Source organism: Canis aureus, chromosome 37, assembly GCF_053574225.1.
Source record: "Canis aureus isolate CA01 chromosome 37, VMU_Caureus_v.1.0, whole genome shotgun sequence".
Taxonomy (NCBI): Eukaryota; Metazoa; Chordata; class Mammalia; order Carnivora; family Canidae; genus Canis; species Canis aureus.
Window position 1 is genome coordinate 19,149,376 of NC_135647.1, and position 20,172 is coordinate 19,169,547.

General features: G+C 40.7%; 1 protein-coding gene across 2 annotated transcripts in view; it reads right to left on the reverse strand.

The window, feature by feature from the left end:
- Positions 1-20,172, reverse strand: part of DSP (desmoplakin) — a 45,449-nt gene that overhangs the window by 3,956 nt on the left and 21,321 nt on the right. Inside the window, exons 7-23 of one of the 2 annotated variants that reach the window (XM_077886213.1) lie at positions 19,159-19,320; positions 18,115-18,219; positions 17,174-17,269; positions 16,732-16,857; positions 16,251-16,403; positions 14,258-14,412; positions 11,705-11,831; positions 10,408-10,609; positions 9,946-10,169; positions 9,092-9,258; positions 8,480-8,618; positions 7,784-7,977; positions 6,389-6,551; positions 5,872-5,955; positions 4,611-4,718; positions 4,028-4,126; positions 991-3,285 (exon numbers count right to left, since the gene is read on the reverse strand). In XM_077886213.1, the coding sequence (XP_077742339.1) occupies positions 991-3,285; positions 4,028-4,126; positions 4,611-4,718; positions 5,872-5,955; positions 6,389-6,551; positions 7,784-7,977; positions 8,480-8,618; positions 9,092-9,258; positions 9,946-10,169; positions 10,408-10,609; positions 11,705-11,831; positions 14,258-14,412; positions 16,251-16,403; positions 16,732-16,857; positions 17,174-17,269; positions 18,115-18,219; positions 19,159-19,320 (4,599 nt within the window). The remainder of the gene's footprint in view (positions 1-990; positions 3,286-4,027; positions 4,127-4,610; positions 4,719-5,871; positions 5,956-6,388; positions 6,552-7,783; positions 7,978-8,479; positions 8,619-9,091; positions 9,259-9,945; positions 10,170-10,407; positions 10,610-11,704; positions 11,832-14,257; positions 14,413-16,250; positions 16,404-16,731; positions 16,858-17,173; positions 17,270-18,114; positions 18,220-19,158; positions 19,321-20,172) is intronic. The other variant, XM_077886214.1, reaches the window with a different exon arrangement.

The window sequence follows — 20,172 nt, forward strand, 5'->3', positions numbered from 1 at the left end:
AAGAAATGGGAAGAATAATGTTTTGATTATATCATATGGCGATCATAATTCAACTTCTTTCCCCACATTTAAAAAAAAAAAAACGTATTCATTTATTTGCCCTTCATCTGTGTTCCCTGGATACACTGCTAGTTTGTTATCTAATTACTTTATGGGAAAAAAATTCTATAGATATATGCTGCCACTTTGATAAATGGCTTCATACTATGTTTTTAAGGAACTAGGAGAAGTCGTAGACCTCTCTTATTCCTAACAATAATTATGGTTTGAAAAAATACAGGGAGTTTTGTTTTAGGTTATCACACCTGCTACACCTACATCTCACTGTTCTATCTATACTAGTATGTACAATAAAGCAAAATAAATCCATAGACGTATATGGATCCCACACCCAGCCCCACACAAATATTGTCTATAGAAATCAAATTAGAACTTAAAAGAGGTATTTTTTTAAATTAGGGGTTAAAAAAAGAGAAGGCAAACAAAAAGAAACATATTAGGGTTGTGATCAAAAGGGAATAGAATAATTAATGCAGGAAAATGCATGCAGAAAAATCACGTAAGCAAGAAAGAAAAAGGTGATTTTAAAACTGCAGAAAAAGCCCCTTTCATATGGCTTTTACTTAGAAAAATGTTCGTTAAAAATGCAGTTCATAGCTCACTAAGAGCTATCTTCTAGAAAATAGAGTGGAACATACAAGAGGACAAGCTCCGAGGTGTCATACTCGTGCTAATGTTCGAAAAGCATGGCCAAACAGAAGTTACACGCAGATCGACGTCGATGCAGGGACAGAACAGAACGGCAAACAGCACTGAAATTACTTTAAAGCAGCGGCCTGGGTTATGACAGATGTTAGCACAGCAGTAAGAAAAAAACTCAGATTTTCTGTGAGCATCCAGTCCCAGCAGCAGGAGCACAGGTGAGACTAGAAGAAAGAGCAGCAAATTATTTGAAAGACAGTGAAGCTGTGATCAAATATTTGTGAATACCTCCAAAGCCTGCTTTTGGAATTTCTCAATTTCCTGTCTCAAATTTTCCCTCTCTCTCTGTAAATCATTAATCAGCCCCTGCAGTTCCAGGGTCCGGTTGTTGCTGATCTGCAGCTGGCTCCTGAGTTCAGAGATGGTTGTGTTTTTATCGCTATCCGCCTCACTCCGGCTCCTCCTGAGGTCGTCGTATTCCAGCCTGAGGTTCCGAAGCTCTTCCTCCAACATCAAGTGCTCCTTGGTCAGGTTCTCCGTGAGAGACTGCAGCCTCTCGATCTCGATTTTGCTTTCGTTCAAGCTCCTACTCTTTTCCTCTATCGCCTTCTGGAAATGCTCGTTCCGCAGGTGAGCCTGCTTGACATTTTCCTGCTCCTGGAGCAGCTGCCGCCTCAGGGCCTCGACCTCCGAGGAGAGCCTTCTCAGCTCCTCCTGGGTCCTCTGCTTGTCCCTCAGGTGGCCGTCCAGCACGTCCCTCTGCTGCCGGAGATCATCCTCGCTGCGTTTCTTGACGATGGAGGCCTGCTCCAGCTGCTGGGTCAGACTGGTGATTTTTATCGCCTGCTCCTTCAGAGACCTCCTCATGCCTTCCAGCTCGTCCTCCAGCTTCTTCCTTTTCGACGAGTCTTCCGACGCAGTCCTCCTCAGCCGGTTCAGCTCCTCTTCCACCTTCTGCTTCTGCAGCTGCAGGTCCTTCAGCGAGCTCTGGAATCGCACAATGTCCTGGTCCTTCACCGTCCTCTCCTGGGAGACCCTCTCGTAGTCGATCCGCAGGCGCGTGAGCTCCTGCTCCTGAACCTTCAGTTTGCTTATAGTCTCCGTGGCGCTGTTGTTTGCTTTCTGCAGCTCATACTGCGTCCTCTGCAACTTAGCGTTCTCCTCTTCCAGGCACTTGCGCGCACTCGTTTCCGTCTCGATCAATTGTTTCAGCCTCTCTATCTCCTTGTTCTTGTCCTGGATCGTCTTGGCAGCGTCGTCAAGCGACTGCTTGTATCTCATGCTCTCCTCTGTGCGCATCTGAGTGACCTGCCGCAGCTCGATCTCCAGCTGCTGTTTCCTCTGAGACACTTCGGTGCCGGTGGCCTTTTGCTGCTGGGCGTTTTCTTCCACCCTCCTGAGATTCTCCGTGGTCTGGGCCAAAGTGTTCTTCAGCCGTTTGACTTCCTCTGACAGGCTCCGGTTTTCCCGGGTGAGGTGGTCTATCTGGGCTCGGTAGCCACTGGTGTCCTCCTCCTTCTGCCTGGTCAGCTGGTGGATGGTTGTCTTGGTGATGTTGATCTCCGTCTCGAACTGGTTTTTTAAGCTAATGATTTCCTCATCGTAATTGTTCCTTACCTTAGCCAGTTCATTCTCATATTCCCAGCGGCGCTTGGCCTCCTCCTGAAACTCAGCTTTGAGTCTCTCGATCTCCTTGTTTTTGTCCTGAATGGTCTTTGCAGCCTCCTCCAGGGACTGCTTGTGTCTCGCGTTGTCCTCAGAGCGCTGCTGGATGACCTGCTTAAGCTCGATCTCCAGATGCTGCTTCTTTTGCAGCATCTCGGAGCCACATGCTTTCTGCTGCAGGGCATCTTCCTCCGCCCGCCTCCGCTGCTCCGTGGTCTGCAGGATGCTGTCATTGAGCCTGACAATTTCATCCTTCAGATCTCGATTTTCCCTTGACAGTCGATCAAGCTGGTTTCTGAGATTCTTGGAATCGTCCTCTTTTTGCATGGATATCTCCTTGATGGTGGTCTTCGTAATGTTAATCTCTGTTTCATACTTGTTCCTTAAATTACTCATCTCCTCATTATAGTGGTTTCTTACCTTTGCCAGCTCATTTTCATATTCTCTCTTCCGGGTGCCCTCCTCCTGCAGAAGAACCCTCAACCTTTCTATCTCGTACTCCTTCTCTTTGATGGCTTTCTCAGACTCCATTTTCTGCCAGCCAAGGCTCTCCTTCTCACACTGCCTCGCCTTCTGCAGCTGGTCATAGTCATTCTTCTGCTGGTCAAACCTGTCTTCCACGGCCTTCCTTCTTCGCTTCTCATCTTCGATCTCGTAAGTCAGCCTCGTGATCTTCTCGTTGAGTTCCTTTATTTGGCCGTAGCACTTGTCCAGGTTTTGCTTCGCTGACTTTCCGTCCAGCTCCGCCTGCCTCTTCAGCTCTTCCAGGCTCACAAGCTTGGCTTTGAACTGGGAACATTCTGCCTGGTATTTCTGTAGGTTCTGATCCAGAAATTTGTTCTTGTTGCAGTTTTCAGAGTTGGCATCTCGGGCCAGTCTGAGCTCCTCTTCCAAAACTTCAATCTTGGTATTTTTCAGCTGCGGAAATGAAAGCAAAAATTGTGTTGAAAAGAACACATCTCAGGCCATAAGAAAGGACTTCTCCCCTCCCAGACCACCACGTGCTCTCTCAGTTCTCTCTACATGCCTGCACGTGCACATGCACACACCACACGCACAGAAGCACACATATAAAGAGTGATACGAGGCACAAGTTACTAGACAAAAATTCATAAAATCTGTATTCTCTTCATAATTCTTCCATCAACTGTTATGATCTTAGCACATGGTACAACCTTTGCGTTTTCCCCTGCCTCATCCGTAAACGAGGTAATTTCTTCCAAGATGAAAAGCTTGAGGTTTCATAAATTATGTTTCCTTTGTATCAAGATACAAAGTTTCCATCTAAACTCAAGGCATGTATTAGAAATGAGGAATAAATAATTACTCAACCTAAAATTAAAATCCAAATCCAACCAGTCCAGGATGTATTCTTCCTTAATTTAACATCCAAACAAATAAAGCACATTCCTTGACCAAACAGTAAATGAAATTAGTTTTTTTCATAAGGTAAAGGAGCTAGAATTTTATAAATATTACTTAACTCCAATCAGAGCAGTATCCCGGATCACAGAACTACCACATGACTTGTGAACAAACTATATACCAGTGAGTGTGTACCAGTGAGTATGTCTAAATCCAGGTTATAATGAGGCAGTAATAATAAGGTTCTATTGCATTTCTTTTCTGATTTGCCAAGGAAATAAAGTAAGTAAATTACCTTCAGATCTTCCAAACTCTTCAGCATCTCACTTAAGAATCTATAATAGTCTCCAGACCTTGTAAGTAGTTCTATGTACCGAGCGTGCAAATCTGCAGCCTTGCAAAAAAGGAGTGAAAAAAATTATAATTTAAACTTGAAACTATAAAGAGTGAATTCCTTTCATTCATGTGTGCTAATCCTAAAATCTAGAAGTATAAGAAAGCAAAGGGCTGATAACAGTGTATTCCAACCTAATGACTCTAGGTTGTTTCTCCTAAGCTACCAGATAAGTAATGCTGACACCTTTAGAAAGAAGCTGTCTTTTAAAGACCTACTACACATTTTCCACTTTTGAAAAGCCTCTCTCATTAATCTCAAATTTCAGTCCAGTTTCTGCAAAGATTCTAGCATATATACAATAGATTCAGACTCCCACTGACCATTTCCTAAAATGCATAAGGGAGCATAACCTGCTATTAAGCCTGTTTTGAGTGGATACCCTCTAAGGGGTGAATTCAGAGTCTGCAGGGAAGACGGGAAGCAGGCAGAGAAAAGAGAAGATGCAGGAGGGGCATTAAGAAATATGTCATGACATATCTACCTCTTGCAGAATCACCCCAGAGGGAGACTGAACCATGGTTCTCTTGATAGGTATGTTCAGGAGAGTTTCCAGTCCTGAGGTGTACGATGCCAGCTGGAGTTCATAATCCTGCTCAATAAAAAAGCTTAAGATAAACATACTTAATAGACTTGAAAGAGTCTTTGACAGCTACGATTCCATGGCTTTAAATCATCTAGCTGTATTTCTTTTCTTTTTTTAAGATTTATTCATGAGACACACAGAGAGAGAGAGGCAGAGACACAGGCAGAGGGAGAAGCAGGCTCCACGTAGGGAGCCTGATGTGGGACTCGATCCTGGGAATCCAGAATTATGCCCTGGGCCTAAGGCAGGTGCTAAACTGCTGAGCCACCCCGGCGTCCCATCTAGCTGTATTTCTAATGACAACCCCAAAGGCTATCATGTACTGATAGTGTCCAAGTAGCTAATATCACATTAGTACACTAAGTAGTACATCTTTATACACTAAATGAAGATTTTTGCACATACTATCAGTGTAAAGAATGAAGACCAGCCCATTCCCACAGATAACTGCCAATGTGCAATGAATTCAAGTAAATGCATAACAAACTTTTTACAGTTTGTTCAGGAGAGAAGACATAAAAGCCATAATTGCTATCCTCAAGAAGTTTATAGTCATTGGGAAGCCTTGGTGGCTCAGTCAGTTAAGCACTCAAACTCTTGATTTTTGGCTCAGGTCATGATCTGGGGGTCATGAGACTGAGCCCCACATTGGGCTTCGTGCTCAGTGTGGAGTCAGCTTGAGATATTTTCCTTGCCCTCTGCCCTACGCCCTGCTCACACACATGCACACCAGTGCTCTCTCTAAAACAAACAAAAAACCCCTCTAAAATACAGAGGTTTATGCTCTTTAAAGTAAATCATAAAAATAATGCACTTAATATTATATGTTTTAATATAATGGTACATTTCACTAATTTGCATGGCATCTTTATGTAAGAACCGTGCTAGTATTCTCTGTATCATACTTTGTTTTTCTTTTATTTTTTAAAGATTTTGTTTATTTATTCATAAGAGACACAGAGAGAGACAGGCAGAGGGAGAAGCAGGCTCCAAGCAGGGAGCCCAGGATCACACCCAAGCCGAAGGCAGATGCTCAACTGCTGAGCCATCCAGGCATCCCTCTCTGTATCATTCTAATTTCAGTATATGTGCTGCCGAAGCAAGCACAGTCAATATTATTCTTGACGAAATCCCAACATTCTTTGTGAAACCAACATACCTTAATCGAATTTGCACAAAGTTCAGCAATTTTTTGTACTTCTTCTGATTTATCTCGCTTGCCACATATTTCATTGTGCAAGTTCTACACAGAAAATAAAATATTTATAAACACCAAAGTGGAAAAATAATTTTACATAAATGTTATTTCATTGTTGAATAACTGTTTTTCCTCAGTCTATTACTACATTCAGTAACCTCACATTCTCACAGTTAAATCTTAGGAGATGAGCGTGTTTTCTATTCAAAAAAGAAGCACGCTCTTCAATTTTTCTCTAAAAGGAAACTTTCTAATCTATGCTCTTTACCACAATGTTACATTATTTCTACATTCTTAAATGATTTTTTTGTAAATATAACAATTGTTTTTTTTTTTCCCCTTGGGGCTCTATGCAAGCATTCACAAAATGAACTAGTAATATTAAATATCATTTTGAACCTAGGCACTGCTATGAAAACCAGAGGAAAATACAGCTTACACCCAGTGTTATCTAAGGGAATGACAAATTGGGTTGTACCTTCTGCTCATTTAAAAATCGCATGACCGTGTTAGAGTCACCAAACTTCATGGATTCTAAGGAATCCTGGCGGCGTTTGGCATCGTAGAGCCACTTGCAGAAAGCCTGATAGTTATCGCGGTAATTCCTCAGTTGCTTGATTTGTTTCTCCAGGTCCCACAATCTGGAGAAAACAGATATGATAAAATTACTAAAGCAATGCTATCATTCCTGAAAGTATGAAACAGTTATTACATGGTATCACCCAGTAATTCCACTTGCTGCACACTCAGGAGAACTGAAAACACACATCCGTACGAAAAGTTATATTTGGGGATGGCTGGGTGGCTCAGTGGTTGAGTGTCTGCCTTCAGCACAGGGTATGATCCCAGAGTCCCAGGATCAAGTCCCACTGCTTCTCCTACCGCCGCCTATGTCTCTGCCTCCCTCTCTGTGTCTCTCATGAATAAATAAATAAAATCTTAAAAAAAAAGTTATATATGAATGTTCCCAGTGACATCTTTCATGATGGCCAAGAATCATCAATAGATGAAGGAATAAAGGAAATGTAGTATAGCCATATGATAGAGTATCATTCAGTCATAAAAAGGAATTAACTACTGACACATGCTACACCATGGAGGAACCTTGAAAACATTGTACTGGGTGGGAAAAAGTGACAAAGGATTCCATATTGTTTGATTCCATTCATACGAAAAGTCTGAAATAGACAAACCTACAGAGACAGAGGGAAGACTGGTGGTTGCTTGGGGCAAAGGGTTGGGAGTTAATGGGGAGTGACTGCTAGTGAGGATGGGGCACTTTTTTAGGATAAAGAAAATGTTGTAGACATAGATTCTGGTGATGGTTACACCTTTCTGATACACTAAAATAAAATCCATTGGACTATACACTTTCAATGGATAAATTATATGACATATGAGTTAATTACCAATAAAGATGTTTGGAATTTTTTTTTAATCAATAAAGATGTTTGATAAAAGTAGTAAAAGGAATTACATAAAAATTCAGGATGCTTTTAAACTCTCATTTGGAATAAGGCACTTATTTCTTTTGTATAGTATTTAATTTTCTTAAATTTCAGAAGAACACTCACTCAAAGCATCTACTCTCTCCAACAGTACTAACAAGTCTTTCTAGAGGGCCCCAAAAGAGCCTGATCAATGGCTTCCACTTTTTCCTAAGAGCCTGGGGAGCACCTGGTACAGGTTAGTTTAAGCAGCTCATCTATTGTGACGTACCCACTTCCCATTTCCAACAAAGCTACCTCCAGGCAGTCCGTGAACAAAGCACCTCTTATGCCTAACTTACACTCTAAACCAAACCACTACTTTTATAGTAACATTATCCTGGAACAACCAAATGGGAAGAAAGTAAGGGAAAAGGTTGGCACACCTGTAGTCTATCTGTTTATCTATTTTTTGCCAGCGGTCTGTCAGCTGTGTGACTTTGTCACTGAATTTGCCCAGATCCAGGTCATAGAGAGGATACTGCTGTGAAGTCTGGGAGTGGATCTGCTGGGCTTTCTGCAGCTCCGTCTTCATGGTGGCCAACAGTGACTTCTTCAAGTTCAAGTCATTCTTTATTTTCTGTCACAAGAAACAAAAAGTACAGATTAATCTCTTGTAATAATCAATCCAGGAAAATATATCTACTGATTGCATTTCCAATATTTACGTCCATAATCTAGTTCCTTAGGCTACCACATTAATAAAAGATGCAACTTGTAAGTTTGTTTGAGAAATGCTAAATACCATACTCTATTCCATTCCTGAATAATTATAATGCATAAGAATGTACTGAAGAGGAAGAGAAGTCCTGTAGTAAAGAATCCAGTTTAATTATATTCAACTCTGCATTCCTCAAACTAATCTCATTACAAATCAGCTTTGCATATAGTTCCTGCTAGCACCCTCTAGAAAACAATGTCCTAGAGATAACGACAGCCATCAACCATGTGCGACCAATGAAATCCAGTAATCCTTCAAACTCACAAAAATTTACTAAAGCCTCAGGATTGGGGACTGAACAGCCCTGCATTATTTCCCATAAGCCGGGGCACTGTGATGACTGAATACAACTTCCGGTTACCTTCAGTCCACAGCGGTAAGCTTCCACTTTATCCAGATCCAGGTACACGGTTTCCTCTTCGGTGAGTCTGGCTTCATACACCTTCAACATGTCTTCTGTCTGCAGGATAGCCTGGAGCAGAGCTCTCACTGTGCATAAGCTGTAAAGAGCAAAGAGGCCAATAGCATCGCCAGTGACACAATTAGACTTTGAACATCTGGCCCTGGCCACAATTAACAAAAAAATGTTAAAGCCAATAAAAATTTACTCTGCCTATTTTACAAGCTGCAGGAGCAATAAACTCCGCCCCCCATCCCTGACCCCACAAACTCCAATCCACCCCCCTGACCCCTGCATCATGATTCAGACAGCCATTCTGAATTAACTAAAGATTTCGAAGTCCAGGCTCTTACAAGCATATGCCTTTAGCTGTAAGATATGTGAGATTTCACCACGGTGGAGTTAACGCCTAGGCTAGAGCCCCTCTCTCTCAAGAGCTCAGAAGAATGTAAGTAAGAACACAGAAAACTGGAAGAAGGCAAGGCTGCAGTGAGTCGAGCAGAGAAAGCCAACACAGTCTGACAAAATGAAGCTTGAGGAAAGCAAAACGTCTTGAGATTCGGTCGTGTTTACCTATTTAAGTAGCCATCTGTAACACCGTTGATGTTTTCCAGTTTCTGGAACAGTCCAAATACCTCATTCTGTAAATAGCAGTATTTTTCTGAGCCTCTGAAGTTAGCCAGCATATCTTTAAGCTGGTTGAGAACTTCAGCGATTGCTTGGGAATCATTCTGCACACTCTGTTCAAAAAAGAAGGAAAGTGCTGGGGTTACCTGTGTGATTCTTATGATCATTTTTTTTTTGGTCTCCAGCAAGCCCACTGAATGGAAAAGAGACAGAGTGGGTATTTCATCTCCTTCTTCAGGAAGGCCTTACCCGTACTGTGTAAATGTGGCCCTCTTACTTAGGATAGAGATCATGTATCTGCCCGTGGTGCCCAGGTGTGACTGAGCAGAAAAGATCACGGAGTGGGGAGTTGAAAGGGCTGTAGTCCCAGCTCTGTCAATGACTTTGAGTTTTTACCCCCACCCCTATCAAGTCCCTCCGTGTCAGTGTCCTATGTATAAATAAAAATAATTCTACCTGTTTAGCCTGTATCATAGGTGGCTTCAAGAAGCAACCAGATTGATGTTTACGAAAATTTTAAAAATGAACACAGTACTATGTCGCACAAAGGGAAAACACGGTAGCCTGATTCAGCAACCCACAAGCCAACACAAAAGTGGCTTAGTCCCCAGCCTAGTAACCTTCTACAAATTTGGAAGCATGGGAAAGAAAAAAGGAAATCCTGCCAGAAGCAGGACTAACTTCCATTTCTTAGAAATTAGTGCTTCTTGTCTATATTTAAACCAGGAGGTTTTTTACATTAATTTGCAGATAAACACAAATAGAGCTGGAATCGGGCAAAATAGCACTTGGACACTTACCTTTAGCTCATTTATTTTCACTGTAATGTGGTGTGTAGACCCCTGGTCTGCCAGAAGAAGGTTTTTAAGGGTCATTCTGCCCTCACAGAGCTCCATCTGCCTGCGAACCTTCTGAAGCTCCATCAGCATCCACGTTTCCTGCTTGTCACTTTCTCTGTTGGTTTCAATCACTTTATTATGGTTGACATCTTGGCAGGAACTATGAGTGATTTCAGTTGTGGTTACTGTAAAAATATGTTAGGGCCGCAAAAATCAGAGAATTTCTACCTGGAAGGGTACTTGGCCTCAACCTCCCTACTGCAATGAACTATAGCTCCCTCCTTTGATTTGATTCTGAAAATGTATAGATGACTTTTGCTATGTTATTTTTCAAAGAAATGATTCTGAAAATAGTTGTATGCAAACTGCTTTCTGCTAAAGCTGTGTGTGTGTGGCTGATACAAGGAGAAAGACGCTCCCAACCTGTCTGGTGCTGGGGGTGGCCAGGGAGCTGAATGACCAGGGTCTGGTAGTGCTTCTGGGCATCAGTGAACTGAGACTGCATCTTCCGTTTGTCATCATCTCCAAACATCTCGGAGCCCTGGCTGTTTCTAATGAACTCTTGGTAATGCAGCTCAAGGTCCGATATCGTCTTCATGTAATCTTCCTGACGCATTGTTTTCAGCTGGAAGTGAAACAGGCAGGAGTGTCTGATTACTCCCATAGCATGACCGACAAGAGAGCCCCCAAACACCCTCGGCTAGAGGGGGCTTACGGCAATCCTTGTCAAAGGTCCACTGAGACATAAAATAAAAGGTCTTTGGGGCTCCTGGGTGGCACAGTCGGTTAAGCATCTGACTCTTGGTTTCAGCTCAGGTCATGATCTTAAGGTTGTGAGACTGAGTCCTGAGTCAGGCTCCAAGCTTAGTGCAGAGTCCACCTGAGATTCTCTTTCCCTCTCCCTCTGCTCCTTCCCCGTCTTTGGTCTTTCTCTCTCTCTCACTTTCTAAAATAAATAAATAAATCTTTAAAATATATATTATATATATATACACACACATATATATATATATACACACATATATATATATATATACACACACACATATATATATATATATGTACTTGAGAACTCCAAGATTGCTTCTAAGAGCCACAGCAGTGGGTTGCCTATTTTCTTCCTACAGAATTTGTCAAAGGAAATATTGCTCAGAAGTTGCAAATCTAAAGCAGATCACAGCAAAGCTGCCCTGATTGAAAACAGAAAATGGGGAGTAAAGGGGAGCCCCAGATTTATACATTCTGTGCCTCTCTCCTCTCTGCTGGTCCTGTCATCCCTAGGGGACCCCCCTAAAGCTGGGATTCTTACCACAACTTGAAAACCATGGATCTAGAGAACTAATGCTTTGGGTATTATTCCACGAATTCTATCCCACCTTTTACTTCTGCGATATCCAGTTAATAATTTGTGACCTAGCTTTCCATTACATCAAAGGAGAATGAGATCCAGAGTATTACAGGACTGTCTGCCTTTTTTGTGAGTACTTCTGGCTTGTCAGACAACTTGAATTAGTATTTCTGTTTGTACCGGACCAGCCAGGTGTGAATCCCTCCCCTTCTATATGGGATGGACCTGAACCTCTCAGGCAGGCTGAGCTAACTCTTGATGAGACACCAAAGCATCAGCTGCACTGCTAGAAGGTCTGCCTGGCAGAAACAAGCACCACAGGGAGCAGCTTAGCGCCTCCTCCAGGCAGCCAGAGTAGTCCTGAGGATGTACCTTGGCGATAGTCATGGCTCTGATTTTCTCGATGTCGATCATGCAGTAGTGCCAAGACACCAGGCTCTTCATGTTGATGTACAGCTGGTTCCACAGAGCCAAGATGGCCTCGTAGTATTGCTCGATCCTAGAAGGCACAAGGGGAAAAACGCACTGGAGCCTGGCTTCCAAACTCTGACCCAAACAAGAAACCTGGCCATGCTTACACACTGCATAAAAACCTAAACCAAGAACTAACGGAGTAACAGGCAAACATATACTTTTCAAACACTCAACATTTCATTGGATCTGGATTAATTTTTCATTCTCAATGATCTCCATTAATATAGATAATTCACTTTGGGTCAAACATACATTTGTCATTGTGTTGTTTGTCAGTAACTTTTTAATTGACAGAGGTCTAACACCATGCAGAATGGTAGGGAGACACCAGTCATGGAATGCTGATAGCTGTAATAGCTTGGAAGTAAGCACGTGGGCTCATCACACTACTTTCCCTATTTTGTGTGTGGTTGAGGATTTCCAAAATAAAAGGTGGAAAAGAATCTTCTGTGGATGATCTGTACAATGAATGCTTTACCTGCTTATTGATGAGCAGGTATTAATATGAAGGGTGTTTTATACTTGTGGCTACCTGCAGAATTACTGATAGTCTAAGAAGGGAAGAAGAAATTTGAAGCAATGCCTTCAAGATACATGATAGGACTTGTTTCCTCACAGACATCCGGATCCAGGAGGCATAGAGAACTTCCAAAAAAATCAACAAAAGCGGGCCAACACCAAGACATACTACAATTAAATTCACAAAATATAGTGATAAAGAAAAAAAAAATCTTAAAAGCAGCAAGACAAAAGAAGTCCTTAACTTACAAAGGAAAACCCATAATGTTAGCTGGAGATTTCTCAACAGAAACTTGGCAAGCCAGAAGGGAGTGGCATGATATATTCAAAGTACTGAATGGAAAAAATCTGCAGCCAAGAATACTTTACCCAACAAGGCTGCGATTCAGAATAGAAGGAGCTATAAAGAGTTTCTCAGACAAACAAAAACTAAAGGAGTTTATGACTACTAAAGCAGTCCCACGAGAAATATTAAAGGAGACTCTTTGAGTGCAAAGGAGAGACAAAAAGTGACAAAGACAAGAAAAGATTAGAGAAAATCTCCAGAAACAGTAACAAGCAATAAAATGGCAATAAAACTTATCTATCAATAATTACTTTGAATATAAATGGACTAAATGCTCCAATCAAAAGACATAGGGTATCAGCATGGTAAAAAAAAAAATAATAATAATAAAAAAATAAAAAAGACCTATCTATATGCTGCCTACAGAAGACTCATTTTAGACTGAAAGACACCTGCAGTTTGAAAGTGAGGGGGTGGAGAAACATTTAAAATGCAAATGGATGTCAAAAGAAAGTGGGAATACCAACATTTATATGGGACAAACTAGACTCTTTTGTTCTTATAGTATTTTTATCCTGCTTTGGTCAGGGTACTAATGGCCTCATGGAGTGATTTGGACTGTGCTTCCTCCTCTATTCCATTATTTGTAAGATTTTGATAAAGATTGTCATGAATTATATATTTTTAAATGTTTGGCAGAATTTACCAATGAAGCCATACAGTCTTGGGCTTTTCTGTGCTCAGAGATTTTTGATTCCTAATTCAATTTTCTTCTTGTTATTGGTCTAAGAAGATTTCCTATTACTTGGATTCAAGATTCGTGATTCAATCTTGACAACTTGTACAGTTTTAGGAACTATCTGGGTTTTTTTCCCCTAAGTTATCTGATTTGTTAGTATATAAATATTTACAGTAATCTGTTATCATACTATGTATTTCTGTGGTTGTCTGTTATACTGTTTTCTTTTCCATTTCTCATTTTGATTTTTGAGTCTTTCTTTTTTTTTTGCTTAGTTAATACAGTTACAGCATTCCAACTATTCTGCTTTTTGGAAAAACTGGTAATTACTTTCAATGTTATGTTATTGTTTATTCTGGTCTCTATTTTATTTATTTCTGATTTTTCTTTATTCTTTCCTTCCTCTACTAAATCTCAGCTAAGTTTCTTCTTTTCCTAGTTCCTTGTTATATAATGTTATTTATTTGAACTTTTTTCTTAATACAAACATTTACAGATAAATTTCACTCTAACATCTGCTTTTGCTACATCTCATAGATTTTAGCATATTGCAGGGGTTTTTTCTTTTGTTTTGAGACATACTTTGATTTGCCATTTGATTTCTTATTTGGCCCATTGCTTGTGCAGTAGTGCATTGTTTAATATTTACATATTAAATATTTAATATTGAAAAAAAAGAATCGTTTCCTCCGACCCCCTAAACAGTCATTCTGTTTTACCTTCCAATACAAACTATAGTACCTTCAACATAAAGTTGCACAAAGCAAAGGGAACTTCTTGAGGCTCCTTTTTACAAGGGAGGGAATTTTAGTGAAAAAGAGTGTGTCTGTGTTTCTCATATAAGATTTTGCTCTATTTCTCCATATTTGCATTTATGTTGTGGCTACTAAGAACTTCAACAACTTACTTGCATGAGAGGTCTACGGCCAGAGGATTTGGAGGAGGGATAATCAGACCAACAGAAGGGACAAGCATGTCCACACCTCCGGGACCAGTCACATACCACTTGCTGCGCTCATTATTGTCTTTCAGGATGCACTCATCTCCTTTGTGTACGATTTTCTGTAAGGCAAGTGGCCCCGTGTTTTAGGTTTACTCATGAGTATATATTTTTATCTTTTTTTCTCAAAGAGAGAAATAAGAGATTAAAATGTGCAAACCATTTGAACTTTTATTTTCTTCATTTTATTCTTTTAAAGTAGGCTCCAAGCCCAGTGTGGAGCCAAATGTAGGGCTTGAACTTCCAACTGTGAGATCGAGACTCAGGCTGAGATGAAGAGTCAGATGCTTAACTAACTGAGCCATCCAGGCACCCCTTATTATTTTCTTTAAATGAAGATAATCTTTACACACCCCAACAATACTGCTGCTTTAAATAATGCACAAGAGCCTAAAAGGTGTGTATCCAGCGAATAACTTTCCGAAGACAGCCTGGGGAATCCATCAGTAAAGTGAGAAATCCTTTTGTAAAACAAAAACCCACCACATGGCTTTCCTATCTTTGTGAGTTCATATTTTACATATGAGATTTACTACGGCAGGAGTCACTTGTCTCATTCACTTGCTCTTAACGTTTAGAACTAAAAACAAAAAGTCTGGCATCAGGTCCCCAAAAAGATAACTTTCTCAATTAACTCCACTATCTGAACACCTTAATTTCTATAATAATTCTATAGCTTCTTGAAATGGGTACACTTCAAATATGAAAATTATCTTCACTAATGAAATGTAACAAGCCTGATATTTACATATTTCAATCTCTACTTCAATTTATTTCTCCTCCCCATGCAAGTTCTTAAAACATTTCCTTTGCCAGAATAAATTCCATTGTTTTATAACATTTATCTAAGCAACTAATCATATTTCTTAAATCCTCCATAATTTTTACAAGAAATCAGAGCGTGGGAATTACATAAATAATCAGTAAAAACAAGTCATCTTTCCATATGAATGCCTGTATTTACCAGATCCCACAGAACTGATGTGGTCAGTTACTGGAGAAAATCTGCAATGATGTTCACTTCACATGCGGCATAATGGTCACATTTCTCATTTCTTTTATGTCAAAAATTTAAAGATCTTTCAAGAAATTTAAAGATTTTAAAACTTAAGATTTAAAGGTTAACATTTTGCATATTAGAAGAAAAGAAGTATTAAGACTTAAAATGAATAGTTTAGGGTCACCTGGGTGGTTCAGTTGGTTGAGTGTCTGCCTTCAGCTCAGGTCATGATCTTAGGGTCCTGGGATCTAGCCCCACGCCCACTCCCCTGGGGAGCTTCACTCTTTCCCTCTGCCTCTTCCCCTCCTTCCACTCCTGTTCTCTCAAATAAATAAATAAAATCTTTACCAAAAAATAATAAAATAAAATAAAATAAAATAAATAAAATAAAATAAATAAAATAAAATAAATAAAATAAAATAAAATAAAATAAATAAAAAATAAAATAAATAAAATTAAATTAAAAAATAAAATAAAATAAAATGAATAGTCTATAAATTAACTGCTGTCCTAATTATTGAAAACTCTGATAGAACTCAGAACAAAACTGCTATATTTTCATAGCTTGCTGCTTTATGTATGAAAGAAAGACATTGGGGATCCCTGGGTGGCTCAGCGGTTTGGCGCCTGCCTTTGGCCCAGGGCGCGGTCCTGGAGTCCCGGGTCCCGCGTCGGGCTCCCGGCATGGAGCCTGCTTATTCCTCTGCCTGTGTCTCTGCCTCTCTCTCTCTCTCTATGTCTATCATGAATAAATAAATAAATAAATCTAAAAAAAAAATGAAAGACATTTACCATGCTGCTTACTGAAAACTGAATTAAACTCTACTCCCTCTATTGGCAAAAATCTCTATGTAAAGAAAGGGAAAACTTTTGTATCATTCTGAATAACTGAGTGCACACCTGGTCTTGTTTGTAGTCACAGAGAGCCCTGAGAATGATGGGTTTGTTGCTTCTATAGTCTGGGTTCCGAGGTTTCAGCTGCACGATCTTCTTAGACTTGTTTACCAAGTTCTGTACCTGACGTTTATATTCGAGGATTTTCTCTCGTTCTTTCTGCAATTGCAAATAAGACCATACTTTCATCACATACTCTGTGAATTTCAGATAAGAACTGCAGGTGACATTAATATAGCTGCTATGACATGACAAACTAGATATTGCTACAGTAGCACGAGCTCCAAAAAGCTACAAATTCCTCTATCTGCAGGATCTTTAGGGACCTTCCATAATGAGCCACTTAGGAAGCTACAAAGCCATGAATTAAGTGGACAGGAAAGAATATCATTGAAAAGACTATGTCGATTGAATTTGAAGTATGCTTTTCCAAAGGAACTTTTGTTAAATTATCAGTATTCTTTCTGTTTTTGTTTTGTGATGATACCTCCAGCTCCTTGATCTGTTCCAGCAGGCGCTGCAGGGGCATGTTCTTATCACAAGGGTACTTCTTTCTGATGGAGTCCTGAAGGCCCTTCAGATAGGCTTCAGTTGACTGGGCCTCTTCAAAAAACTATAAAGATGAGCATGATCACATGTTAATGAGAAGGAACTCAGTAAGCAGCAGCATCTAGTATTTCCATGTCAAGGACTATCTTCTCGAAGTCTATTTAGTAGGTGGTTAAAGAAACGGTATTAACTTATGTGACAGCAGGAGATAATCTGAGTAACTGGTTACCAGGCTACAATCTATGCTCCTCTAAACTAAAAGCCAATAAACAGTACTCATAAAATATTTTGAAGATTGTTTCCAGTGCTTTTAAAAATACATTCAAAAAATAAGGTATTAAGACCTAAACGACAATTAAATTACTACAAAGCATAAAAACCTGAAAGTAGGCTGCATTTTCTTTGAGGTGAACATCAATGCATTTGGTGATCTGAAGAATCCAGCTCCACTGCGTCTGAAGAGTATCCATATAGGCCTGAAGCAAGAAAACATTAGCTGTTCGTTGATAGATATGTGAGCCAGAGTGAAAGCTATGAAACATTTTTTCTCGAATACCAAATCAAGCAAAGATTTTTAAAAAGTGAAAATAGATTTCCCAGTGGGAAAATGGTAGAGATTAAACTTTAAAACCAGTTTTAGCAAATAGATACCATTAGGAGTATTAGTCAAAATATGCACTCAAATGGCATAGCTACTGACCAATCAGGATTAGGACAGACACTAGGGGTAGCACTGGAGCAGGACCCCTCCACTGCACCCTGATCCTATATAGCTGCTAGATGATGGGAAAGTCCGAGGAACCCCTGCAGAGGGCTTGAGGGTCTTAAGGCAGGGACTCTCACCAACTGATATGAAAATACTTGTTTTTTTAACAAACAGTATGGCCAAACCAGTTGATGTCATACCAGCTGATGCCAGCCCTGAGTACAGCCCACAGATGGCAGCCTAGGACAAAGGTCAGCAAGCCATAACCCAAGGGCCACATCTGGCCCACTACCTGAGTTTATAAATAAAGTTTTATTGGAACACAGCCATGCTCATTCACTTACATATTGTTAGGGTTACTTCCACACTATAATGGCAGAGTTAAGTAATTTCAACAGAAGCCAAATGGTCTGCAAGCCTAAAATATTTATTGTTTGGTCCCTTCCAGAAAAGCTTGCCAACACCAACTGCCAGCCTTGGGTGTTGATCCCAAAATATATAAAATAAGCTTGTCATGGCTTTATGATAGATAAGAATCATTCATCTGTATAGTCTTACTTTATAAGAAGTTCCCCTTTTTTTCTCTAATAAAAGTATAAATCTTATGAAGCCTACCTCAATTTTGTCTGAAGCCGGATGCTGATTGAGGACAAGTTGGTCACTTTCTTGTTTAAGCTTATTGAGCTCTTTTTCCTTAACTTCCAGTTGGCTCATGCGTATCTATAAATGAAAGGAAAGCAAACCCTTCAGAGCAAGTCACCATTAGCCTTCCAGCACTGCTGCCACATTTAAGGGAAGCTGGAACACAAAGCTACGTTGTGCCAATGAACGATGTCAAAGAATCGTGTTACGGTTTCCTCAAGAGGCATAGCATTTTTAAGACCAAAAAGGATGGGCAGCCTGGGTGGCTCAGCGGTTTAGCGCTGCCTTCGGCCCAGGGCATGATCCTGGAGACCGGGGATCGAGTCCCACGTCGGGCTCCCTGCATGGAACCTGCTTCTCCCTCTGCCTGTGTCTCTGCCTCTCTCTCTCTCTGTCTCATGAATAAACATTTTTTTTTTAAAGACCAAAAAGGATGTCTGAGATCATCCCATACATGGCAGAGGCCACACTGGTGACATTTCTTGTCCAAATCCACACAGGTAAAGTGATAGCGACAACTAATGCTGCAATTTTCTAATTCTAGGTTTTAATCCACCATCCTACTGTACTACACACACTCTGGGATATCTGAATGCATAATTCTGACCCTATCTACTCTGTTCCAGGATGTTAAGCAATGCATTGCCCCTCTGAAGTCACCAAAAGGGACACCTGGATGGCTCAGTGGTCGAGCTTCTGCCTTTGGCTCAGGTCATGACCCTGGGGTCCTGGGACGGAGTCCCACATCAGACTCTCCGTGGAGGGCCTGCTTCTCCCTCTGTCTATGTCTCTGCCTCTCAATCTCTGTCTCTCATAAATAAATGAATAAAATCTTTAAAAAATAATAATAATAAATAAATACAGTCACTGAAAATCTTCAGAAAGAAATGGGTTTTCGTGACCATTTCAACAGAGGCTGAATTACAAGTAGCTAAGTAATTGCAAGGCCATTCATCCCCACCTCGGGGCCCTCCCATGCGAGAGCCCCACATCCACAACCAGGAGAGGCAAGCTTACAGAGAAGGCCTCCTGCTTCTGGGCAATGTTGGTGTTGCGGTCACTCCAATCATAGAGCAGCTCCTCTTCCTCACAGTCATTGATCCACATGATCTCTCGGGACGTGGCCTGGATGATGTTCTGCAGCTGTCGTAGGTGATCCATCCTCTCAAAGGATGCTTTCTGCACAGGAAGTTCAAAAGTAGCATTAGGATAAAGCAATGCACGTTAATGGTGTTCTCTGCAGATTCCATATATAAATCTGTGTGGTCCCTTTTACATAAATTAATCAATCAATCACACGAATCAAGAAAATGTTCACTGACTACCTAGTATGTAAAAGACCCATCCAAACTTATAATGAACAAGGGAACAATTTTAGATTCAATGGAATAGCCTAGTTCAAAAGGGTCTTGATTTAGACACTGATGTTTGGGTTCATTAATTAGTTTCAGACTACAAAGGGAAAAATGGAATCTTAAAAAGATAAATCAAGCTTTCCTGCCCTCTTCCACAACCCAAAAATTCGAGGTACCATTAGTCACATCCCAGATGTAAGAGGACAATTGTGTCACTGCTAGCCACATTATTTAAAAAAGGATCAATGCCAGGGTCCCTGGGTGGCTGAGTCAGTTGAGCGTCCAGCTCTTGGTTTTGGCTGGGATCATGATCTCAGAGTCCTGGGATCAAGCCCTGAGTTGGGCTCTGCACTCAGTAGGGAGTCTGCTTGAGGATTCTCTCTCTTTCCCCCTCTACTGCTTCCCAAATCAGGCTCTCTCTCTGTCCCTCTTTAAAATAAATAAATAGGGGCGCCTGGGTGGCTAAGTCGGTTAAGTGTCACGATCATGCTCAGGTCATGACCCCAGGGTGCTGGGATCTAGTCCCACATCAGGGGTCCCTGCTCACTGAGAAGCTTGCTTCTCCTACCTCTTCCTCTGCCTGCCATTCCCCCTGCTGTACTCTCCCTCTCTCTCTCTGTCAGATAAATAAATAAAATCTTTAAAAAAATAAACGAACAAATAAGGATCACTCCCA